The sequence below is a fragment of the Parus major genome, chromosome 3, assembly GCF_001522545.3.
Source record: "Parus major isolate Abel chromosome 3, Parus_major1.1, whole genome shotgun sequence".
NCBI lineage: Eukaryota > Metazoa > Chordata > Aves > Passeriformes > Paridae > Parus > Parus major.
This window is the reverse complement of record NC_031770.1, coordinates 2332286-2352025: the sequence shown is the minus strand read 5'-3', so window position 1 is coordinate 2352025 and position 19740 is coordinate 2332286. Positions and strand designations below refer to the sequence as shown.

The window sequence follows — 19740 nt, the reverse complement described above, 5'->3', positions numbered from 1 at the left end:
CTATTCCTGGCCATCAAACCCAATCCCACTGAATCCTGCAGCACAGGAATGGTGATAACTGACACTCCTCAGCCAGGGATTTCCAGGGGGGTGTGACTTGCAAATATCCAGTGCTGCAGCAGCTCCTGCAGCCCACAAGGCTGGGATCATCTTTTATACCACAGACTGTTGAGTCTTTGACCAGGCTTAAGAAGGAAATAGATTTACTATTTATTGTCTGGCTCTGAGAAATCAAAGACTCCTGTGAAGCTGAGATCCAGCAGGATCAGTTGGAGATCAGTTGACAGCGACCTGATGCTCCTACTCAGTTCACAAAACAGTGCAAACTTAAAAAAACTTCTCAACTGAGTGAGGGCACAGTGGTCACCATCAGAGCCACACAAGTCCCATCACCAAAACAGTTTCTGGTTTTGTTAAAATACAATAAAAAAAGGGGGAGGGGGGGTAAAACCAGAAAAGTCAATAAAAGTGCTAAAGTAAGTATCTGTAATTACCAAGATCAAAACCCAGTGCCTTTTCATTAAACATGAACTTTTGTTCTGCCTTCCACAATACGTAAATAGTGCTGACAATTGGTTTGTGAGGCACTTGCTACAATAAAATCTAATTGTATCATGAGAGAAAGGTGACAATCAGGAGATCATGAAAAAATTACATATTCTCACTGGTGGTTAATTAGCCATGCAAAACCCCCTCAAACAGATATTCTCTTCTATTAGGAATGATTACTATGCAGGCCTACAGATGTCAATACCACAGTCATTCAAATACTTCTTTCCCTACTAATTGAAGGTTGTAAAGCTCTGGTGCCAAGGTTTTGCTTCCAAAGAGCTAATTTATGACTAGAAGGATATTTTATGTCTTCAGTTGCAGCAGCTACAAAACTCAGCAAATCAGAACCATCTGTGCACTGATACTTGAATCACCATTCATCTCGCAGCCTATCAGTCACATTAGTTTGCATCCTGCATTCTTGGCTCACGTACACTTGTGATGGTCCAAAGTTCACCAGGAATATTAAAAATGGATGGGACCCTGACCCTGCCTTATTGCACACGCCCCAGAGCCCCCGCCCGGGGCTGCTGCAAACGGGGACTTTCACAGCAACAACGGGACTGACATTTCCCAGCAAAACTGATAATTACCTCCCTCTCTGCTTAGGGAAGCTGGGCTTTATTAACTTAGAGCACTGGAGGAAAATAGCACAGGAGAGCTGGAAAATCCTGTGCCAGTGCACACTGACAGCCCAGCTAAAGCCACAGGAACATCTCCTCCACACTGGGGCTGTAGGAGGATAAAGGCAAATGACAAAGAACAGCCTAAAAGCAAGAAATGAATTAAATGCTGTCACTAATAAAGGTAACTTTGCTTTTAATCTGGGACGAAGGAAAAGCCTGGCATTCAGGCTTGTCTTCAAGATGTTAGTGAACAAAGTCCTTGACTTCCCCATTATCCTGAAAGTAAATCATTCTCCACAGACCTACTGCTTTGAAGTGAGAGCCTGTGGGTCAAAAGGACTCATGGCAGTTCTTCCTCCTTGAGGGTTGACATTCCACTTTTTAGCAAAGCCAGGGGAAACAGGAATTAACAAACATGGTGTATTTAAGGCAGAAGAACTGCTGTGTCAGTCTCATTTTGAGAGCTTTAACTATTTCCTCCTCTCCAAGAGGGAGGGCAGCAGGCAGGAGCTGTCAGAAATAATGCCAGAGCTGTCTCACTCACTCTGGATGCCTTAGCAGCGCAGTGATTCTGTGTGCACGCTGCTCCTGCAGAAAATTCCAGAGGGCCGTCGTAGCGCATCCCGCTTGACTCCAGGCCATCCAGCAGGATTTTCTTCAGCACTTGATACTTGGGCTTCTCAGCATAAGCTAATCCAGAAACAGAGGCCAGAAACTTGGCTATTTCACCTGTAGAGCAGATTTGACTTGTGAATTTCACTGAGTGTAACCCCAGAAGTTCAGAAAGGATCTCGTTCCAACACGGATGCCAATCCTCCGCTGCCAAACGAGACAACACTATTTCAGCTCAAGGCACCCTCAAAACACAGAACTGACAATGTCTTGTCTTTTTGGGAGGAGAAAAGGAAAAGACAGACTTGGATAAACAAGCCAGACTTGAAGTGCTCCATCTCGTTATGTTCATGCACTGATTCCCATAGCACTGACAGCTATCCAAGGATACAAATTAAAATATTTCATCAGCCAGTATTGATAGTTCTGTGTATAAGAGAAAAGTCTTTGCTAGATCACAATATCCCTTTAAATATTAATTACTCTGAACAGTATTATTTTAATCTGCATAAATACTATACTGGGAATGCTTGGGAAAAACACAACTTTTTTTTTTTTTTTTTTTACTTCAAATACCACTATTGTTTTCCTGATTGCATCCCAAAACAGTCCAACAGCAGCAACATTTTTGCATCAAGTGGTTCAAAACACGGGGAAACCACCAAATGGGCAGAAATAATGCTACTAGGAAAAACATATGGGGGGTTCAAACTTTTCTTTCAGCTGAAGACCCAAGTGTATCCTAAAACTGGAGTACTACACCAGATATTAGCATCTGGTCAAATCCCAGCAGGAAAGATTTATTAAATATGTATACACATCATGAATAAATTTCACCTAATACACAGTGCATTCCAATAATTCCAATACAAAAGTGCTAGGAAAATAAGGGGATAAATCAAAAATAGATACTGACCTTTGGTGTTTTCCCTGGGTTACTTTAGTATTTCAGGGAAGGAAAGAAACAAGACAAGACAAACTGTGCATCCATTTGCTTTTTCAAACTGTGAGCAATAAACCTTTGGTACACAGTTGCTTACTATTTTCATACTAACAGCTACTTCTGTTTCCAAGATAGTCACTGCTTCCCAACACCTCGGATTACGTATGGCCAAGATCCCTTATGTCACTCCATGGGACCCATCACAGACTGAACAAGATCCTTTTTCTTTGAAGACTTTGTTCAATTTCTGGGTTACTTTCACTTCTGTTCTGCTCCCCCCAGAGTCAGACATAGAACTGTGTTTAGCAAGAGGCTGAAGAGCCATAGGGTACAGGTGCAAGTACACTTACTGCAGCTGCTTCCAGGAGAATCCCACCTCAGCACTGAATCTGGGAGCTCATCCATAAGTCTGAAACAACACCAGAGTGCAACAGTTTAACGCGCTTTTGGAGCAGGTGATTCCTCATTCAGGAAGACAGCAAGTCTCAGTTCCAAAGGGAGTGGACCTCCAGGATAGCTAATGATTCACAGGACTGCTTTTAAACCCAGATCTCCCCTCACCAGCTCCATTTTTAACTATTTGCACACTGCTGCTTTCACCTAAAACTGCACTTTTTCTCTTTGCACATATTTTAAGCTTTCTAGAAGGAAAAAAGAAAAGCCCTTTGAGTGAAATGGCTTGTTCTGATTTCAGATTGATGATTCCCATTTCTGGTTTGGAATTTAGGTTCTGCTCTGCCTTCCCATCATTTAGCATCAGGTCCCCTCTGCCATGGAGCACGTGGCCCCAGCCTAAGTTACACCCAGGCAGGGCAGGGCCACAAGGGGACAGGGAGGTCACATCACCTAAAATCCCACATGCCTTGTAAACTGTAGGGCCACAGGTGGAATTCCTGTCTGTCCTGAAACAGGAACAAAAAGAAGCTTGGCATCAATTCCTAAAAACAGGAATAACACCAGCCCTCATCTTGTGCAGTCCAGCACCCACAGGAACCTGAAAATGTAGGTAAGAGGGACAACCTGGGCAAGATACCTATTTCCAGTAATGCAACTCTTTACAGTAAGAAGATGTTTCTGCTAAGTGGAAGCTGTGTAATTTTCTGTGCATTTCCTTGAAGTCTCCTTTCGCTCAGCATTCTGTAAGGCGAGCCATCCAAGGGTTAACGGCAAGGGGAGACTCAGTGGAGCAGCTTGATTGATTAAATTGATTTCCCATTGAATTCTAGAAGTGTTACCTTGCAGGGGGCTGTGTAATGACCAGAACTTCTAAAGGAGAAGTATTAACTATAGCAGAGGGTGTGAACATTCCCAGCTGCACTGGGCCCCGTGCACAGGCTGCAGCCCCCATTCCCCATGCCAGGAGCTGTGTGCTGATTCCAGGGATGAGCCAGCCCTGCTGGGCACCTCTGGTGTGACCTGCCCTGCTTAAAAGTTTCCTGCCTCCTGCTATTGGGATGCTACACTTGGGGAACTCCTCTGCTACAGGTTCCACGTGCAATTAATGCGCTCCAGTCCCAGCTGGGAGGGCAGAGGAAGAAAACACTGATCACTGTTGCTCCAGTGAGCTCCAAGTCACACTGGGAAAAAGGAAAGATTTCCACCAAGCTCCTTAGTGTTTTGGTATTTAATTGTTTGTAATGGTAATAGGCTTATGTAACATTAAAAACCTACAGAAAAACATCTGAAAACAAGTATCATATAGAAAGTTAAATAAATTGAGTGCACATGTGGAAAAACCTCCAAGAGATGTTTGTACTACGGTCTCTATAAAGCACCCATGAAGTTTAATAGAACCACACAACAACCTTCTGTATGTGCACTAAGGCCTGTGCTAATTTACAAATGTTTTCTTGGGAAAAAAAAAAAAAAAGAGTATTGGAAAAATACACAGCAGACAGAATGCCTGTGTACTGTGCACTGGAATCCATCCTCTCCTCACAGCAGCACAGACATAAACATGCAAGGGAGGGTAGACATGCACATAAAGTTGCCATTTTAACTGCTTCCAACATCTCTCTTAATTAAGGAAAATTGTTTTAGCTTTCTCCTAAGGTGCTGTTGTGCAGCATGGAAAGCTGTGTTTCCCAGAGCTGGGAGGCAGTGAGGATGCTGCAGGGCTCCAGGCCGGTGTGTCCCTGTTGGGGGGGGGTTTGCTCTTACTTTGTTTTTGCAGTCTGGACAGCTACAGGGTCCTTCAGGTTCTGCTCCCAGGGCAGCTTCCCACACATCCACTGCAGCATGCAGTAGCCAAGGATTTCAAGGTCACCTCGTCTGGATGGGGCTAAAATGTGGGAAAGGGGGAAGGGGAAAGAGAAAAAAAAAAAATACAATTAAGAAAGGGAACCTCTTCTTAGGAAATAGAAAAGACTTTGATTGAGCTGGTGCTGATGAAATACGAAGAAGCCAAATGGACAAAGTGTTTTGTTTGTTCAGCTGTATTAGACCTGAACCGCCCCGGCGTTTGGCCACAGGCCACAGACAGGCAGTGACTTGTTCCTGCTCAAGTGAGGGTCAGCTTCCTCACCTCCTCCAACTCCATCCTTCCTCAGTCTGGCCTGTCACATGGACTTGATCCCCATGGCCTCTGACATGATCCAGACAGCCCATAACTGAGTACCAACACTTTCTCAAAGAGCCAAGCAGTAAAACAAAGAAATAAATGTCTGCTGCTAAATTGCTAACACATGTTCCAGGAAGTCCATGGGGTCCACATTGGTCATGCAGGGACTCTGTGAGAGCAGACTAAACACTGATGGCCTTTCCTGTTCTCCCGCGGAGCCGTTTGAACTCGGATGCTGGGACAAAACTGCCATCTAGTGTGCGCTGACTCCCTGAGCCTGCTCCCGGCTGCAGAGCTCTGCACTGCCCAAAGTACACTCACTGCTCTGCAAAGTCCTGGGTGAACTTCCCACTGCTGCTTCCAAAGAGGATTCCAAAGCATTTCAGGAACAACTCTGCACACCAGGCAGACACAAATACAGGAGACTAAATTAAATCAAAAATTAACCCCATTCCCGAGCAACATCTACGCAGAGAAACTGAAGTTAATCGATAGATTGGCTTTTCCTAGAGAAAAAGTGCAATACCAACAGAATAGCTCGTGCTTGCTGCTACCCAGAGGAAACCAAACTTGCTAAAAATGAACAAGCAGGAGCTCAGCAGGATTTCTTTGACTTGCAGCCTACAGTTTGCACGTCAAGACCACATGGAATCTGCAAAACCAGAAACTGCTTGTCGTGATTAAAGACAGACAGATGTAGAAGTTAAATGCATGCTTTTCCAAAATGAATTTGGGCTTTCCAAGAAGGAAAAAGAGGAGTTCAGACTTGTTTGGTACTTTTTATCTGGTGTAAAGACCAGTAGCTGAGCACTGTGCTGTTAATCCAGCTGTAAACAGATATCATATTTTATGGGCCTTCATTAAATAAATTCCAGAAAGTCACTCGGTGAACTTATCTTTTAATTTAAGAAGTCATCTGCTAAAAGCCACGGTGCCAACACATCATAACTGCTCCTTGTTCCTGTACACACATTACTGCAAAAGCAGCAGATTAGTTTTTATACATTCCCTATCCTAACTGCTGTTAGGCTCGGGATTATTAAAGGCCCCTGGATCCAACACCGCTGTGCTGTCCCTTGGGCGCCGTTTATTTTCTGCCCTGGATTCAGCAATGTCCTAATGCAAGACTTGGCTCCCATATTAAAATAAAAACACAATCTCTACCACTTGCTGTTCTGTAGTGATTTCTCTGGCCATAAATCTCCTGTAACTGTGGAACAATTCCATTCACACACATGTGTTCACAACTCCTTTTTCCATTATGGCAATTCCAGATTAGATCCATATAAGCCAGCATTTTTGACTGCAGATCCTCTAATTTTCACAATGCCTTTCTGGCACCTGTTTGTGTGAGAGAGGCTACAGAAAAGCGGCCTTTTGAAAGAAATTGTCAGAATTCCAAAGGACAGCTTTTTTCCATGGGGGGGATTCATTGATGTGCATCTATAAACAACAGCAAACCAATCAGATTTCAGAGGTTACCCCAAGAGAAGTAATTTTCTGACAGAACAGTCCCAGAGACTAAAGTTTCTTCACAGTTTGGCCATGACTAATGACCTTCCCTCTCACCTGCAGCTCCTGGGACAAAGCCATGACAAACCAAGAGCCTTGGCTGACACCTGCCCAGAGCCACAGCAGGCACAGGGACACAAAGGTACGTGGAGCTGAACATCCCTGCCCAGCAGCAACAGGAAATGTTTCACAGGAGACCTCACTCCCCTATCCCTCCATCTCCCAGGCCACCACAAATACAGACATCACATGGGGTTTTTGTAGAACCACATGAAAAACATCAGCATTTGATTCTTTAGCTGTACTTGCTTATTTCTCTCTGCTCTGTATAAGCTAAATCCCTCAACCTTTTAAATCATTTAGATTCTTGTTAAAAAGCAATTGATTAATCTTTAACGAGTTAGTATTATCTATGGACAATGGGGTTATTAGATTTTCACATCAAATAGAGCACTAATAGATAAATTTCAATGATATGTTTACTTGCAAAAATAAATCTGCTCACACAATTGAAGATTACAGGAATTCTTGATAAACATCAACGGAGAGAAATCAATCTGCCTTCACTTTAAATATGACAGCCAGGTGAAAATAAAACAATTCTGCTTGATAACTTGTCACAGTTACAAGAGTGTACACTCCAACCAGTACTTATTTAAATCAAATTCTTACTTCTCTGATAAAAAAATTGCTGGTTTTTTGTTTGGGTTTTTTTTTTCCTCTTTTTTAATAGAGGTTTGATTTCTGCTTTTCTACTCACAGGATGTTTTTACTATTATTTTAGTCTCATATGAAGTTGTATTTAATGGGAACATACTGGTGGTATCTTATTTCACAATGTCTTTACAGTTTAATTTTTTTAATTTAGAGATTTAAGGCCTGATTCTATTCTCAGTCCTACCAAGATAAATCAGGAACAACTCAACTGAAGTTGATGAACTCACAACCACATCAACAAAATCAGGGTTTTAAATATACCACAAACATACTCAACACACAGGCACAGGGTCCAATAACTCAGAATAACAATTCACCTTAGAAGAAAATAGATTAGGTATCTCTGTACACTGAATTTGGCAGCTATCTCCACTCTAATTTATATTCAGATTATTATTCCTAAATAGATCAGAGATATCATAGCAGCCACAATATGCTCTCTAAACTCCACTGCTCCAAAGAACTCCTCTGAAACAGAAGTAAAAATGGAAGGTTTCTCTATGGCCTCTGTTTAGCTGATTTTCTCCAGCCTTTTGTAAAGATCAAAAAGTGACAGATGAAACATTCTCTTGTTTTTAATTAGCACTGCTACATGATAATTTCACTATTAGTGATTTTCTGGATTTGAAGCTTTTGATAAACAGGATCATTTTGGTTGCTCACATTGCATGGATGTGCAGTGGCACCTCCAATTCTCACTGGCATTACAGAACACGAATTTATGGTAACTCACAAGCAAGCAGAGCTCACACCACAGCCAATAATGCAAAAGCCCATAAAGGAAAGGAGGGTTAACATGACCATGGTGAAATACAATCGTGATAAAAATGTATCATCACAAACTCAAGGCTGAGATGATTAAAAAGCAAACAAATACAAGACTTGCCAAAAATCACTGCCTCTATTAGGGGTAGGAGAAATGGAAAGACAAAAAAACCCCCAAAAAGTAGATAATGAAGTATTCCTTCCCCTAGGGCCTAGTCAGTCTGAGGAGCTCCCTGCAGCAGGATAATGACCAGTGGAATAGTGGGTGGGTCCACAGAAGAGGTTAGAGAAGTCCATCAAACTAAAGATTTGTTTTAGTGCTTGGAGGCCATTCCACAGAGTTATCCAGCCTCAGACAGGGCAAACGGCAGCCAGGAACCATCTCTGCTCTCCTCATGGCTCAAGCACTCCCTGACAGTAACCACCACCACGGATTGCTGGAAGGAAAAATCCATGGCACCATCACAGCTGGAGCACAGCTCTTCCAGAGAGCCCAGCCTGTGACATGGCAGAGAGGGACATCCTGTGCCAGCCACGCTCTCTCTCCTAAACGGGGATCCTACAGAGACACACTCGATGGGTTCACACGCATGGAATGCACAGCAGAGCTGCCACGAGGGAATCACCAGGACTGGTGGAATGGCATGTGCTGAAAGAAAGGGGTTGGGGTCCTGCTCTGGGAGTGGGGAGAAGTTTATGGAATGGGAAAGCTGGAAGGTGCAAGGGAATTCACCACAGATCTGGGTGGGAGATAAAACACTGGTGGCAGGAGATGCCGGTACCTGGTCGGAAGCAAAAGGTTCCAAGCTTGCAGTAAGGACATGAGGCAGTGGAGAGGGGACAGGAAGTTTACTCTTCTTTCACATCTGTGTGCCAGAAAAAAAGAATCACAAAGGTAAGGGCCTGACAAGTAGGGGTGGACAAGCAGCTGAGATTCACTACCTTTCTGAATTGCTGGTTTAGAGAACAACAGCCAAAATTAAACAGCCAATTCCCAGGCACAGTCCTCAGATGCGACAAAGTTGTAAATGATTCTCATCTTATTTTTGCTGCTTCTGAACATTCCTGGCAGCTTCCAGAGGTGGCTGTAGAAGCCTATCCAATCTTTTTCTAGCTAGTGACTCCTCTTTCACTTACAACCACCTCCTGCTCCCTCCTCGGCAGCGCACACATTTCTAATCCAACTCTCAGGAACTAAACCATCTTTTTATTTATTTCCCACTGCAAAGTTCCACCCATTTTTTGCCAGACTGGTTATATTTTCCTGTTATTATTTAGGATTTACAGTTTGTCCTGTACACAGTCTTTGGGAAACACATATCAAACTGCAGCAGATCAATAATTCATTTGACCGACAAAAAAAAAAAAAAAAAGAAAAAAAAATCCTGCAGGCTCCCTCTGAATCCTAACTATGCATGGACAGATGCCAAATCAACCTCTTGATCCAGAGCCACTCAGAGCTCTGTTCTCTGGGAGCAGGCTCCCAAAGAATGTGTTTCCAGGCATAGGTGTTTATATTCCTGCACATCCTTTTGCACAAAATGAACCCTGCACATATTTTAGTCAGCAGAACAGGAAAAATGGCCAAGCACTGAGCTGGGTTTTTAACAGCACAGAGTAGCTCTGCTGGAGCAGAGGGGAAAACAGCACAAGGGCTGCAGGGCTTGCCCTGCCAGCAGCCCAAGGCTGGCACTGCCCTGGACAAACGCAGTGTCCCAGTGCTGAGACAGAGCACACATCACAACAACCCCGTGGGAGGGGCACAGAGAGGCCTCTCCAAAGTTTCCATTCCTGTGGGAAGCAGCTTTTACTACTGCAGATGTAGCTATCAGTCCTGCACAGACTTCAGTGGGGTCTCTACTGATGGAAGAGATGGCAACACTGCTCAGAGTTACTGTGAAACGTTGGGAGAAGGGAGAGGACTCAGCTTGGAATCGATGGCAAACACAAATATATGCTGGAGGGAATCAGCATAGACACTTCATACTCTTATGTTCATCAATGATAGCAAATTAAAACTGGGCTTACACACTCAATGCACAGGACTGGAGTATTTAAAAGAACCTCAATATGTTAAGTGCAGTAAATCTCCAGAGAAATTAGGTATTGACTGCATGCCTCTGTGAGGAGAAAATCTACAAAAATCCATAGGAGTCATTGATCCAAATATTACTTTTTAACACTAACTATGTAACAATTTTTTAAATGTACACTGAGTACAGATATAATTCTCCTTAATTATCAATCAACAAACCAAAATGCAATACTGTTTATACAGGCTGGTCTTTAAAAATGAATACAGTGAGTACACTCCAGTGCGACGCTAAAACCAACGACGCAGCTGTGCCCTGAAAAATCTGCAACAGAATAAAAAGGGTTTCAATTTCAAATACCCACATTGGGATCCTGCCACAGATCCAGGAATGCTGAAGGTGTGGGATGGATCCTGTGGCAGAGGCCAGGCTGGGCCTACTTAGTTCCAGGAGAGCTCCAAACACAGCTCAAGGATGCAGCTGCCATGGGAACAGCACATCCCACTCGGCCTTAGCAGAGGCTGTCAGAAGAACACAGAGCAATCCCACCACCCCAAAGTGCTTCCCTGCAGTGGCCACTGGTGGGGACCTTTCTGGATCTCAGTGGACTGCACAGCTCCACACCAGGTGAGCTCCACAGAGATCCTGGGGAATAACCCAGCACACAGCTGGGTTAAACTCTCCACTCAACCACAGAAACTCTGCTGTTGACTTAAATTACTGGGAAGGGAATGCATTTAACTGGCTCTGCAAGGAAGGTATCAGCTCCAAGCCATTGCCAAGAGGCACTTTTGAAAGCTAAAAATTCCTAATTTTGTTAAAGCTTCAGCATGTCCCTCAAATCACTGCATGCATTCAGTAGCTGCTTCATGAACAAGTCAGAATGTTCTCATCTGTCCAGCTCAGCATGGCCACTGATGCTGTTCAGGGGGGATGAGATATTTATGTTGCTACACAAACACAGGAAATGCCCTCTGGAAAGGATGTTATTTCTATAAAATAGCATTTAACAATTAGAATGATATTCTTGGAGCATTGAAATAACAAAGTACTCTGAAAAGCTGGGTGACACCAGAAAGAAGGCTGTCTCTGCACCTTCCATTTGCCAGCAGTCCTTAAAGTCTTTTCAGAACACCCCACCTCACTTTGTACAGGAAACTGTGCCAAGACTCCACCACGAGTGGGGAATCCAGGAGGCTGCTGAGCAAAGAAGCCCTTTGCCCCAGCTGCTGCAAGTCTTTCAGCATCCTGGGACATCTCTGTGCTTTTCAACCTCACACCAAGAGAGCAGGGAAAGCCATTGCTGTGTTCTGCCAGCTGAACCTGTGCAATCTCCAACACAAGTCGCTGCAGATGCAGATTTTCCCTGCACTGCTGAGAGCTCTGCTGCAAATGGGAAACCCTGGCAGTTTGACCTCAATGGATTTAGGCTGTTTGTCGTGGTTTAACCCCAGCCACCAATTAAAGTAGCACACGGCCATTTACCCCCTGCCCCTCCCTGGAGGGACAGGAAAGAGAATCAGGGAAAAAAGTTAAAGTCTATGGATTGAGATAACAACAGCTTAATAAGTGAAATAAAATTTTAAAAATAATAATGAAAAGCAAGGTAAAGAAGGGAATAAACCCCCTGGCAGGTAAGTGATGCTCAACAGAGCTGCTCAGCACCACCTGAGCAGTGATCAGCCCTTCCCAGCCAGCCCCCCCCAGTTTATCCTGTCCCTGTTATCCCAGGGGATGGAATATCCCTCTGGCCAGGTCAGCTGTCCTGGCCACGCTCCCTCACAGCTCCTTGTGCAGCTCCTCACTGCCAGGGCACGGGAACTCAGCAGTCCTTGACTGAAGGTGAGCCCTGCTCAGCAACAACTGCAACATCCCAGTGCTGTCAGTGTCATCCTCACCCAAAATCCAAACCACAGCCTGCACCAGCCACGGGGATGGAAATTAACTCTGTCCCAGAGAAAAGCAGGACACCATCAGAAGGCCAGAGCTGGCATTCCATGTGAAGAGTTTGGATGCTCTGCAACATACCAGATCCTACATCATGTTCTGCAGTCTCTTTCAGCAGGAGCACCAGAAAAATCTGAGGATTTTTTGTTTCCAGCTATCAAACAAACACTTTTCAAGTGTAAGAGGGGTGCAAGCTCCCTCAAGCTATCTTTCTGAATATTTTGTTTTATGGAGTCCTCTGGTTTTAACCAATTCCATCATGATTTTAGCTCTTTGATGAGGTTATCTAAGACACCGATTGCAAAGTTTACCTCACGCTTTCTCTGCACACCTTTTGTCACACAAGTCTGTAAAATTTCCTTGCACTTTCAAATAAAAGGAATTAATATCCATCCACAAACACTACCAAACTGGCTGCTGTAACTATCCAACAGCCAAATCCCAAATATTCCAGCTTCCACCTACTCTTCAAAGAGCATCCACATCAAACACCAGCACACAGCCACACCACTCATGCTACCAGGCAAAGCAGGCAGAGCCAGGCCTCCAGAAAACACCCTGCATGCTTGGGAAGGCCAGAAGAGTCCAAAACAGATGCTCTCCTCACCACAAAATATTTTCTAACAGGTGAAATGGTGCAGTTGTCTTAGAAGGAAATACTTGCCAGTCTTATTTCATTTTTCCTAATGACCAGAGTTAAACGACTGCAGGTTTTAACAGCTCCGGCAAATTATCAAGACCCTCTACATTACATGGTCAATGGTCCTTTTAATAGAAAAAGCAATAATATACAGTTGTTTGTGCCAACTAAAACTCGTTAGAAAGTATTAGTTTAAGGTAACAGTTCAGCAGCTATTAACAAGCACAAATTCCTGCAGTTCTCACTCATGACACTGATGCTCACCAAGCTGGCAGCAGCAAACCATCCCTCCTGCTTGAGATGATCTTGGGGGCCAAGGAGGGGAAAGGGGAAAGAAAAGTTAACAAAAACACTCTTTTGTAGCAAGAGTCAAAGTTTTTCAATAATCACCATTTTTTTCACTAGCATAACATTAGAATTGACTTTTTGTCTTGCTGACATAGCAACTAAGAAAGTTGTGTTGCATTGACCATATTGATTGTGAACAATGCAGCCATCAGTGGGACTTTACACCATATATTTTCAATATTGACCTCCCAGTCCCTTTTCCATGGCTCTATGGGTCTGCTATTGGATTTGGACTGCAGTGTAATAAACAGCTAAGGTTTAATTAATGGTAAATGAATACAAGACATAGGTTATGACTTTAACTAATTAGGGAATTGTTGAATTAAGTCTGCCTTGGAATGCAAGGCAGTACAATCAATATCCAATAAAAGGACTATGTATGTAATTTACCTGCAAATGTGTTTCCAATACCATCAAAGTGAGTTTAAATAAGTAAGATATATGAAAGGCTACTGGAAAAAGATTTCAAAAAGTTAACACTTTATGGCTTCAAAAAAGGTTTTTCTCCTTGCAGAAGGAATGTCATCTTGAAATACCCTCCCACAACACAGATGGTGACACTCAGACACAGCTCTCCCTAAAGGACAGTGCAGACTCCAAACCCTTTTCCTTGACAATGCAGCATTAGCAAATCCTGCCTCTGCAGGGTACAGCAAGCACAAACCAGTGCTCCCAACATAAACCAATTAAGTCTGATGTTGAGCTCTTCTCAGGGCTGTCCTGGGCTGCTCCAGTGCTGTGTGTGCAGAGCCTCTCAGGGTCCCTCCTGCTGCCCCTTCCCCCAGCCCTGGGGAAGCATTGCCAGGCACATGAGGAGGTCACCACACCAGGGGCTGAGCAATCCCCAACACGGCTTCTCCTGTGTACAGCAGCTCTCACAGCCTGATTACTCATTCTATAATCACTCATCTGAAATAAAAAAAGAGAAACCTACCTACTCCCTTGTGGGCATCTATGCTGGTAAACTCTATTGTCCCATTATGGCCCTTCCTAGGATTTTCCTGATACTGTTTGTGGTTCCCATTGGGACAATATCTGTAGGAAAGTCCATAATCTGCAAGATAAACCTGGAAGACATGAACAGACAAATGAATAATGCTTTTGTCCTTTGAAAGTATAACCTTTATAATTAAGTCTTAAGAAACTGATAGGTTAAGGACAGCCTTAGATCTAAATTTTATTAAACCAAATGGTGCCTCAGGATAAAATATGTACAACTGGGGGCTATAACAGCTGCCCTCCCCATTTAAATCCTTCCACTACTATACTCTTATCTTATTTCAGAGTCGAGCAGGATTTCAGTCATTTTATTTTGTTCCTGAGCTCTCTGCTCTCCAGGTGGGCATCCAGACATCATAAACTGCAATATGCCTTTTATGCAGCCTCACGTTGCTTATGGGACCCCTTCTTCTCCTGACTTAAGCAGGCACACACATCCCCCTGTTTGGATTTTCCAGCAGCTCTTCCAATGCAACTCTACTGTGCAGCTCCAAAGCCAGAGGAAGAGGCAGCAGCTTCCCCCAGCTGGGCTGGACAAGGGGCTCCAGTGCCCCAGTGGCCACAGGGCTGCTGTCCCACCCTTTGGAATGCCAATGTCACCAAGTTCCTACATAAACTACTAAAAGGGTAGGCTAAAACAAAGCAGAGCAAACCAGCCTCTCCAAATCAGAAAGCCACCCCAGTAAACCCCTCCTGAATTTAGAATGGATTTTAAAAAGACACAGAACCAAACTGTGGTTTCCCAGTTACTCTGAAGCAAATACATGGAGTTCAAACAATGTAAGAAAAAAAAAGGGAATCGGGCCCAAATTTGACTACACTGCAGTAGTGCCACATTCACCATTCCACTCCCAGATTTCTGGGGCAAAAGCTGAAAATCATCTGAAAGCCCAGAGATCACTTCTACTAAATTTTATTATATGATAAAGAAAAACATCTTATTCGAAGCTTAGTTTAGTTTCCTCTTTAGTTACAAAACAGTTTATTCTAAAAAAGTCTAAAATAAACTTTTCTGGCACTCACTTGCTATTTAATTATGTCACTCCTGGTAAAGGCAAAACCAACCAACCAAAAAAGCCTTAAGAAAACTTAACGCATTACTTTGTAGCACATTCTGTTGAACTACTGATTCCTATTTGTGCTCCAGGCAGCTTCAAATCCTGGGATTGCTGGTCTCTTGGTTTTACTGTTTCTGCTGCAGGATCTGAGCTTATCTGGAGCGTGTAAGCCAGGCTGCAGTGCTCACTTCCTGCAGGGGGCTGGCTTTTAAGATTATCGATGATGTTTCCTACCTGACAGCCCAGCCAAACTGGGAGACAAGATTAAAGACCAGAGGCAGGGATGCCTCCAAAATCTGGGACAGGGCATCAGCTTGGTTGGGCTGACTGATTTGATTTCCTCCTGCATCCCTTCTCCAGAGTATTCCTGATGCTCTGGTGCTGCCCCCTAACTGAGCCCACAGTCAGAGAGCTCACTCAAACTACCCTAAATACCAAGTTCTGTGAGTCTTCTGCATCCTTTGTGGGCTGGGAAGGAGAGAGGAGCCTAGCAGGTACATTCTTCCCAGATTCAGTGGTGTGCTTTGGATTTTACTTGACCACAGGTTTCTGACATGGACAGGAAGATAAAATACCTTTAAAAATTAATGCTATGCCTTACATGAAAAAAAGATTTCAACTGTTTGGAAAGAAAACACACCCACAGTACTTCTGGCAGCTCTCTGGTTTGGGCTGGGCATGCCAGCTGATGTGATAGAGACTCCCATGTGACAGCCCAGCCCCAGTGATCTTTCAAACTATACCAACAGCAGCCCACCCAGAAAGCAGCCACAAATATTTGCTAGTCAAACCTGAAGTATGTAAAAGTACCCCCACTCATCCTATCACAGTAACTATGTACTTTTTTACTTTTAAGGCAGCCCCATTAACGCAGCACATTTTTAACCAATGGATTTGTTTAAAATACCTTCAGTAGCTGTATCAGCAGGGCAGTTTTCAATTTATACTGAAAACCCTCTAGAAGTGAGAACTAACTTTAAGTTATCCTGCACTGACTGGTGATGGAAATAAAGAAGCCACTCACAAGTAGGGTGATCCTGCCATCTGATCACAGCAGTTCTCCTCACAAGTTGGCCAAGAGTGTACCAGTTCAGCTTCTTTCTAGCTGGGCCATTTGTTACTTCCATAATTTTCACATCAGATTTTTTCCACAAACATGGCAGCCTCTCAAGGCAAAGCCTTTTGGCCACCAACAAAAATCAATCCCCTTCAGCTTGTACAAAACCAGCAAGGCACTGTTACAACCTTGCCACAATCATTATCAGAATGACTGTGTTATTTTAAATTACCATTAATTTCATTTCATCAATTCTCATTATAACCCTTTCATCATTAAAAAGATATATAGTTCTTTATAGCCAGTTGTCACTTTTTGATAATGTAATACTGCATGCCCTTCCAAATTTGCTCAGAACATGGTAGAGATAGCTCATTTAGAGTTTATAGTTGTTGTGGATTTTTTAAGGGTATAGGGAAGGGGAAAAGCAGATGAGCATTAAAGAATACTGAGAAAAATTACGGCAGTTTTAGTATGTGTTTCAATATCATAAATATTTTTTACCTGCATGTTTTTTTTTGGGAACAAAAAGCAAATAAGAGCAAAAAAAAGAACAAAACAGAGCAGAGCAATCAAGACAAACAAAACACTGGAATAAGAAAAGATCCCATGGATGCTGAAGGTGCAGCAGGGACATAAGCCCACAACAGCTGGGTTTAGCTGTGGTACACTGCACACTCCTTCCCACTCACTTACTTATTTTAACTCCTGTTTTTGTTCAGTTTTCTCTTCTTTACACATTCCAGTCTGCACCAGGCTCTGCAGTGCTTAGCATGGTCTGTTATTAATAGATTTTTGTTACAAACTATGAGGCAAATTTCTAAAGTCTTCACCTTTAATTTCATGCATGCATAAATGTGCCCATCTTGGTCAAGTGAATTATCACAGGCTCAAATAATTATTTGTGAGCACAAGCAGCCAGCCACAGTTTCAGCCATCCTTTGCCCTTTTTGTGCATGACTCCCTCACAGTGCTTGGTGTCTGAAGTGCTAAATATCTGCTAAACATACACAATTTTTACAACTTGTACACTTGATGATATTTAATTGCACTGAGCTGGGTAGTTATGAGCCTGGCACTTTGGATCCTTGTGGTATTCCCTTCATCCTGAAGGACAGAGCAGGAGATTTATTGCTGGAAGGATGAAGTACAGTGACTTTCTCTGTGTGTTTCCATTCCTAGGTTTACATCATGCCTGTAAATAATTAAGTAGATGCCAACTAATAAGAGGCAGATTGGTTGCTAATGGCCAGAGCTGTCAGGTTCAGCTGGACACTGGACTACAAAAAGGGTAAAGGCAGACTGAGGCTGATTTTGGGACAGGAAGTGTGAAGTTTGTGATTAGGACAGAAAGAGCACCTTTCATAAACAAAAGCTGGTTACCAACGGAGAGATGGGAAGGGGCACAGGGCATCTCTGCCCTGAAGGAGAACAGGAAAGATTTGAATTTTTCTCAATTCACCCACACTTTAGTCTGTCCCAGTGGGCTGAAAAGCAGGAATCACAACAATTCACCTCACAATGAAAAACAGCTTGAAGTCACAATTGCTTTCATGCAACTTTTTCCCATAAGATCAATGCATGATTTCTGTATCTTCTGAAACAATTTTGTATTCTTCTATCTCTGATAATCAAGTCAGAGTTCTCTAATGTAACTGTCTTGTCTAAGAAACACTTCAAATCAAGAGTGAGGTGCACATGCAATTAAAATTTAAAGCTTTTAAACCCAAGCAGACTTGAACCTGCAACAGTGCAACATGTCTGCCTCTAAAACCCATGGGGAAAAAAATGCTACAAGGTGATTGTCTGCAAGAGGTGCTCTCCCAAACCTTATTTATTTAAAATGCATATTTTAAGCACTTGTTTGATGACTAGTTAATAGTATCATCATTTGAATGATATTAATGGATTGGAATTTCTTTCAGCCCCTATCAATGCTGCTTGTTCTGCTTTATCATACAGTTAGGCCCATGCACCAAATTATCTTTAACTCTCCACAGCCCTGAGACTGTGCTCCACCTGTAATTTATAGGTCTGATGACTTCAGGTATCCTTTGAGGCCTCTGTGAGATTCATGGGCTGTGCATTCCCCTCAGTCCATCACTGCTGCTCTGTCAGTCCCTGTGCAGGTCCGTGCTCAGAACCACTGACTGCAGAATTGATCCTGTGACCTGTAACTCGGGGAATGGCCTCGCTGCCTCCTGCTGAGCACATCTGCAGCTCTTTGAGGTCACTCCATTGGGAGCCTCTCCCCATTTCTAACCATCATTTGGAGGTCACACAGTGACAGCACCTTTACTTTATTTGTAGGGGATAGCAGTATGGATTTCACACGCCCTTTCAGAAAGGGGACTCTTATTTATTTGCTATTGTCTAAATTCACCAGGTTAATTTACAGAAGAGAGAGAGAGACCAGCAGCAGAAACACAGGAAAACTGCATTTTTTCTGTCATTTAGTAACTGTTGATGTGTTTTTTTACATACTAATTTGTCACTGACTTTCTGCAGTTGCAAAAAAGATAAAGTTTAGTATAAAGGAACACCTGTTTTTTTGAACGGAGATTCATCTCTCTTTACCAAAACAAATTACAGAGTTATATTTTGAATAGAGGTATATATTATTTTTAAGAGATGAGTTTTTGATTTCTTTTATAAACAAGGTTCTTTAATTCTGGAACACTTTTAATATATTTTCTCTTAAAATCCTAGATCATAAAGAGGAAGAACCCACTGGCATTAAATTCTTGAAAACCTCACCACAGAAATCGTTAGGTCAGGCAGGTCATTTTATTATGCCAACTCCCACTGGAGCTACAGAAGCCCCTGGGCTTGTATTTCTGAGTTGGAGTTTTCCACAGGCTAGATGCTCTCACTCCTTATTTATGAGATTAGGTTGATCATTTTACCTTTTAAAAAAACTAAGACCAAGGCAATCGAACTATTCACTGTGTTGGCAGAGAGAGAAAGGCAGCACAAACACTTCACACATACAGGAATGAAAGTTTAATTCACACCATAGAAATGCAAGTAAGTATTAGAAATTCTCCCCATTAGCACTTCTGAACTAGAATGGGAACTTTTAAAAATGTTTTATAGAATAATTTTAGTGGAAGAGAAATTTTGGTGCAACAAAATTCTACAGCAAACCTCCCAGCAGTGATATACACTTCGTACATGTTGAGTTAGGAGCTACTCAAACTGGAGCATCTACTGATTTCTTTTATTTAATAAACCCTAGAAAATAAAACCTCTGTCCAGTAACTCACAAGTACCTTATTTTTAACCTGTCAACAAATTTACTATCATTAAAGCAAATTACAAGTACAGCACAATCTTCATAGAAATAACACATGAAACAAATCAGAAAATCA

General features: G+C 42.8%; 1 protein-coding gene across 4 annotated transcripts in view; it reads right to left on the bottom strand.

Moving 5' to 3' along the window:
• The window catches only part of VRK2 (VRK serine/threonine kinase 2), a 37663-nt gene that overhangs the window by 4146 nt on the left and 13777 nt on the right, over positions 1-19740 (bottom strand). For all 4 annotated transcript variants that reach the window (XM_033513170.1, XM_015620586.3, XM_015620587.3 and 1 more), the window contains exons 8-11: positions 14190-14322; positions 4894-5014; positions 3084-3142; positions 1723-1907 (exon numbers count right to left, since the gene is read on the bottom strand). In XM_033513170.1, coding sequence (XP_033369061.1) covers positions 1723-1907; positions 3084-3142; positions 4894-5014; positions 14190-14322 — 498 coding nt within the window. The remainder of the gene's footprint in view (positions 1-1722; positions 1908-3083; positions 3143-4893; positions 5015-14189; positions 14323-19740) is intronic.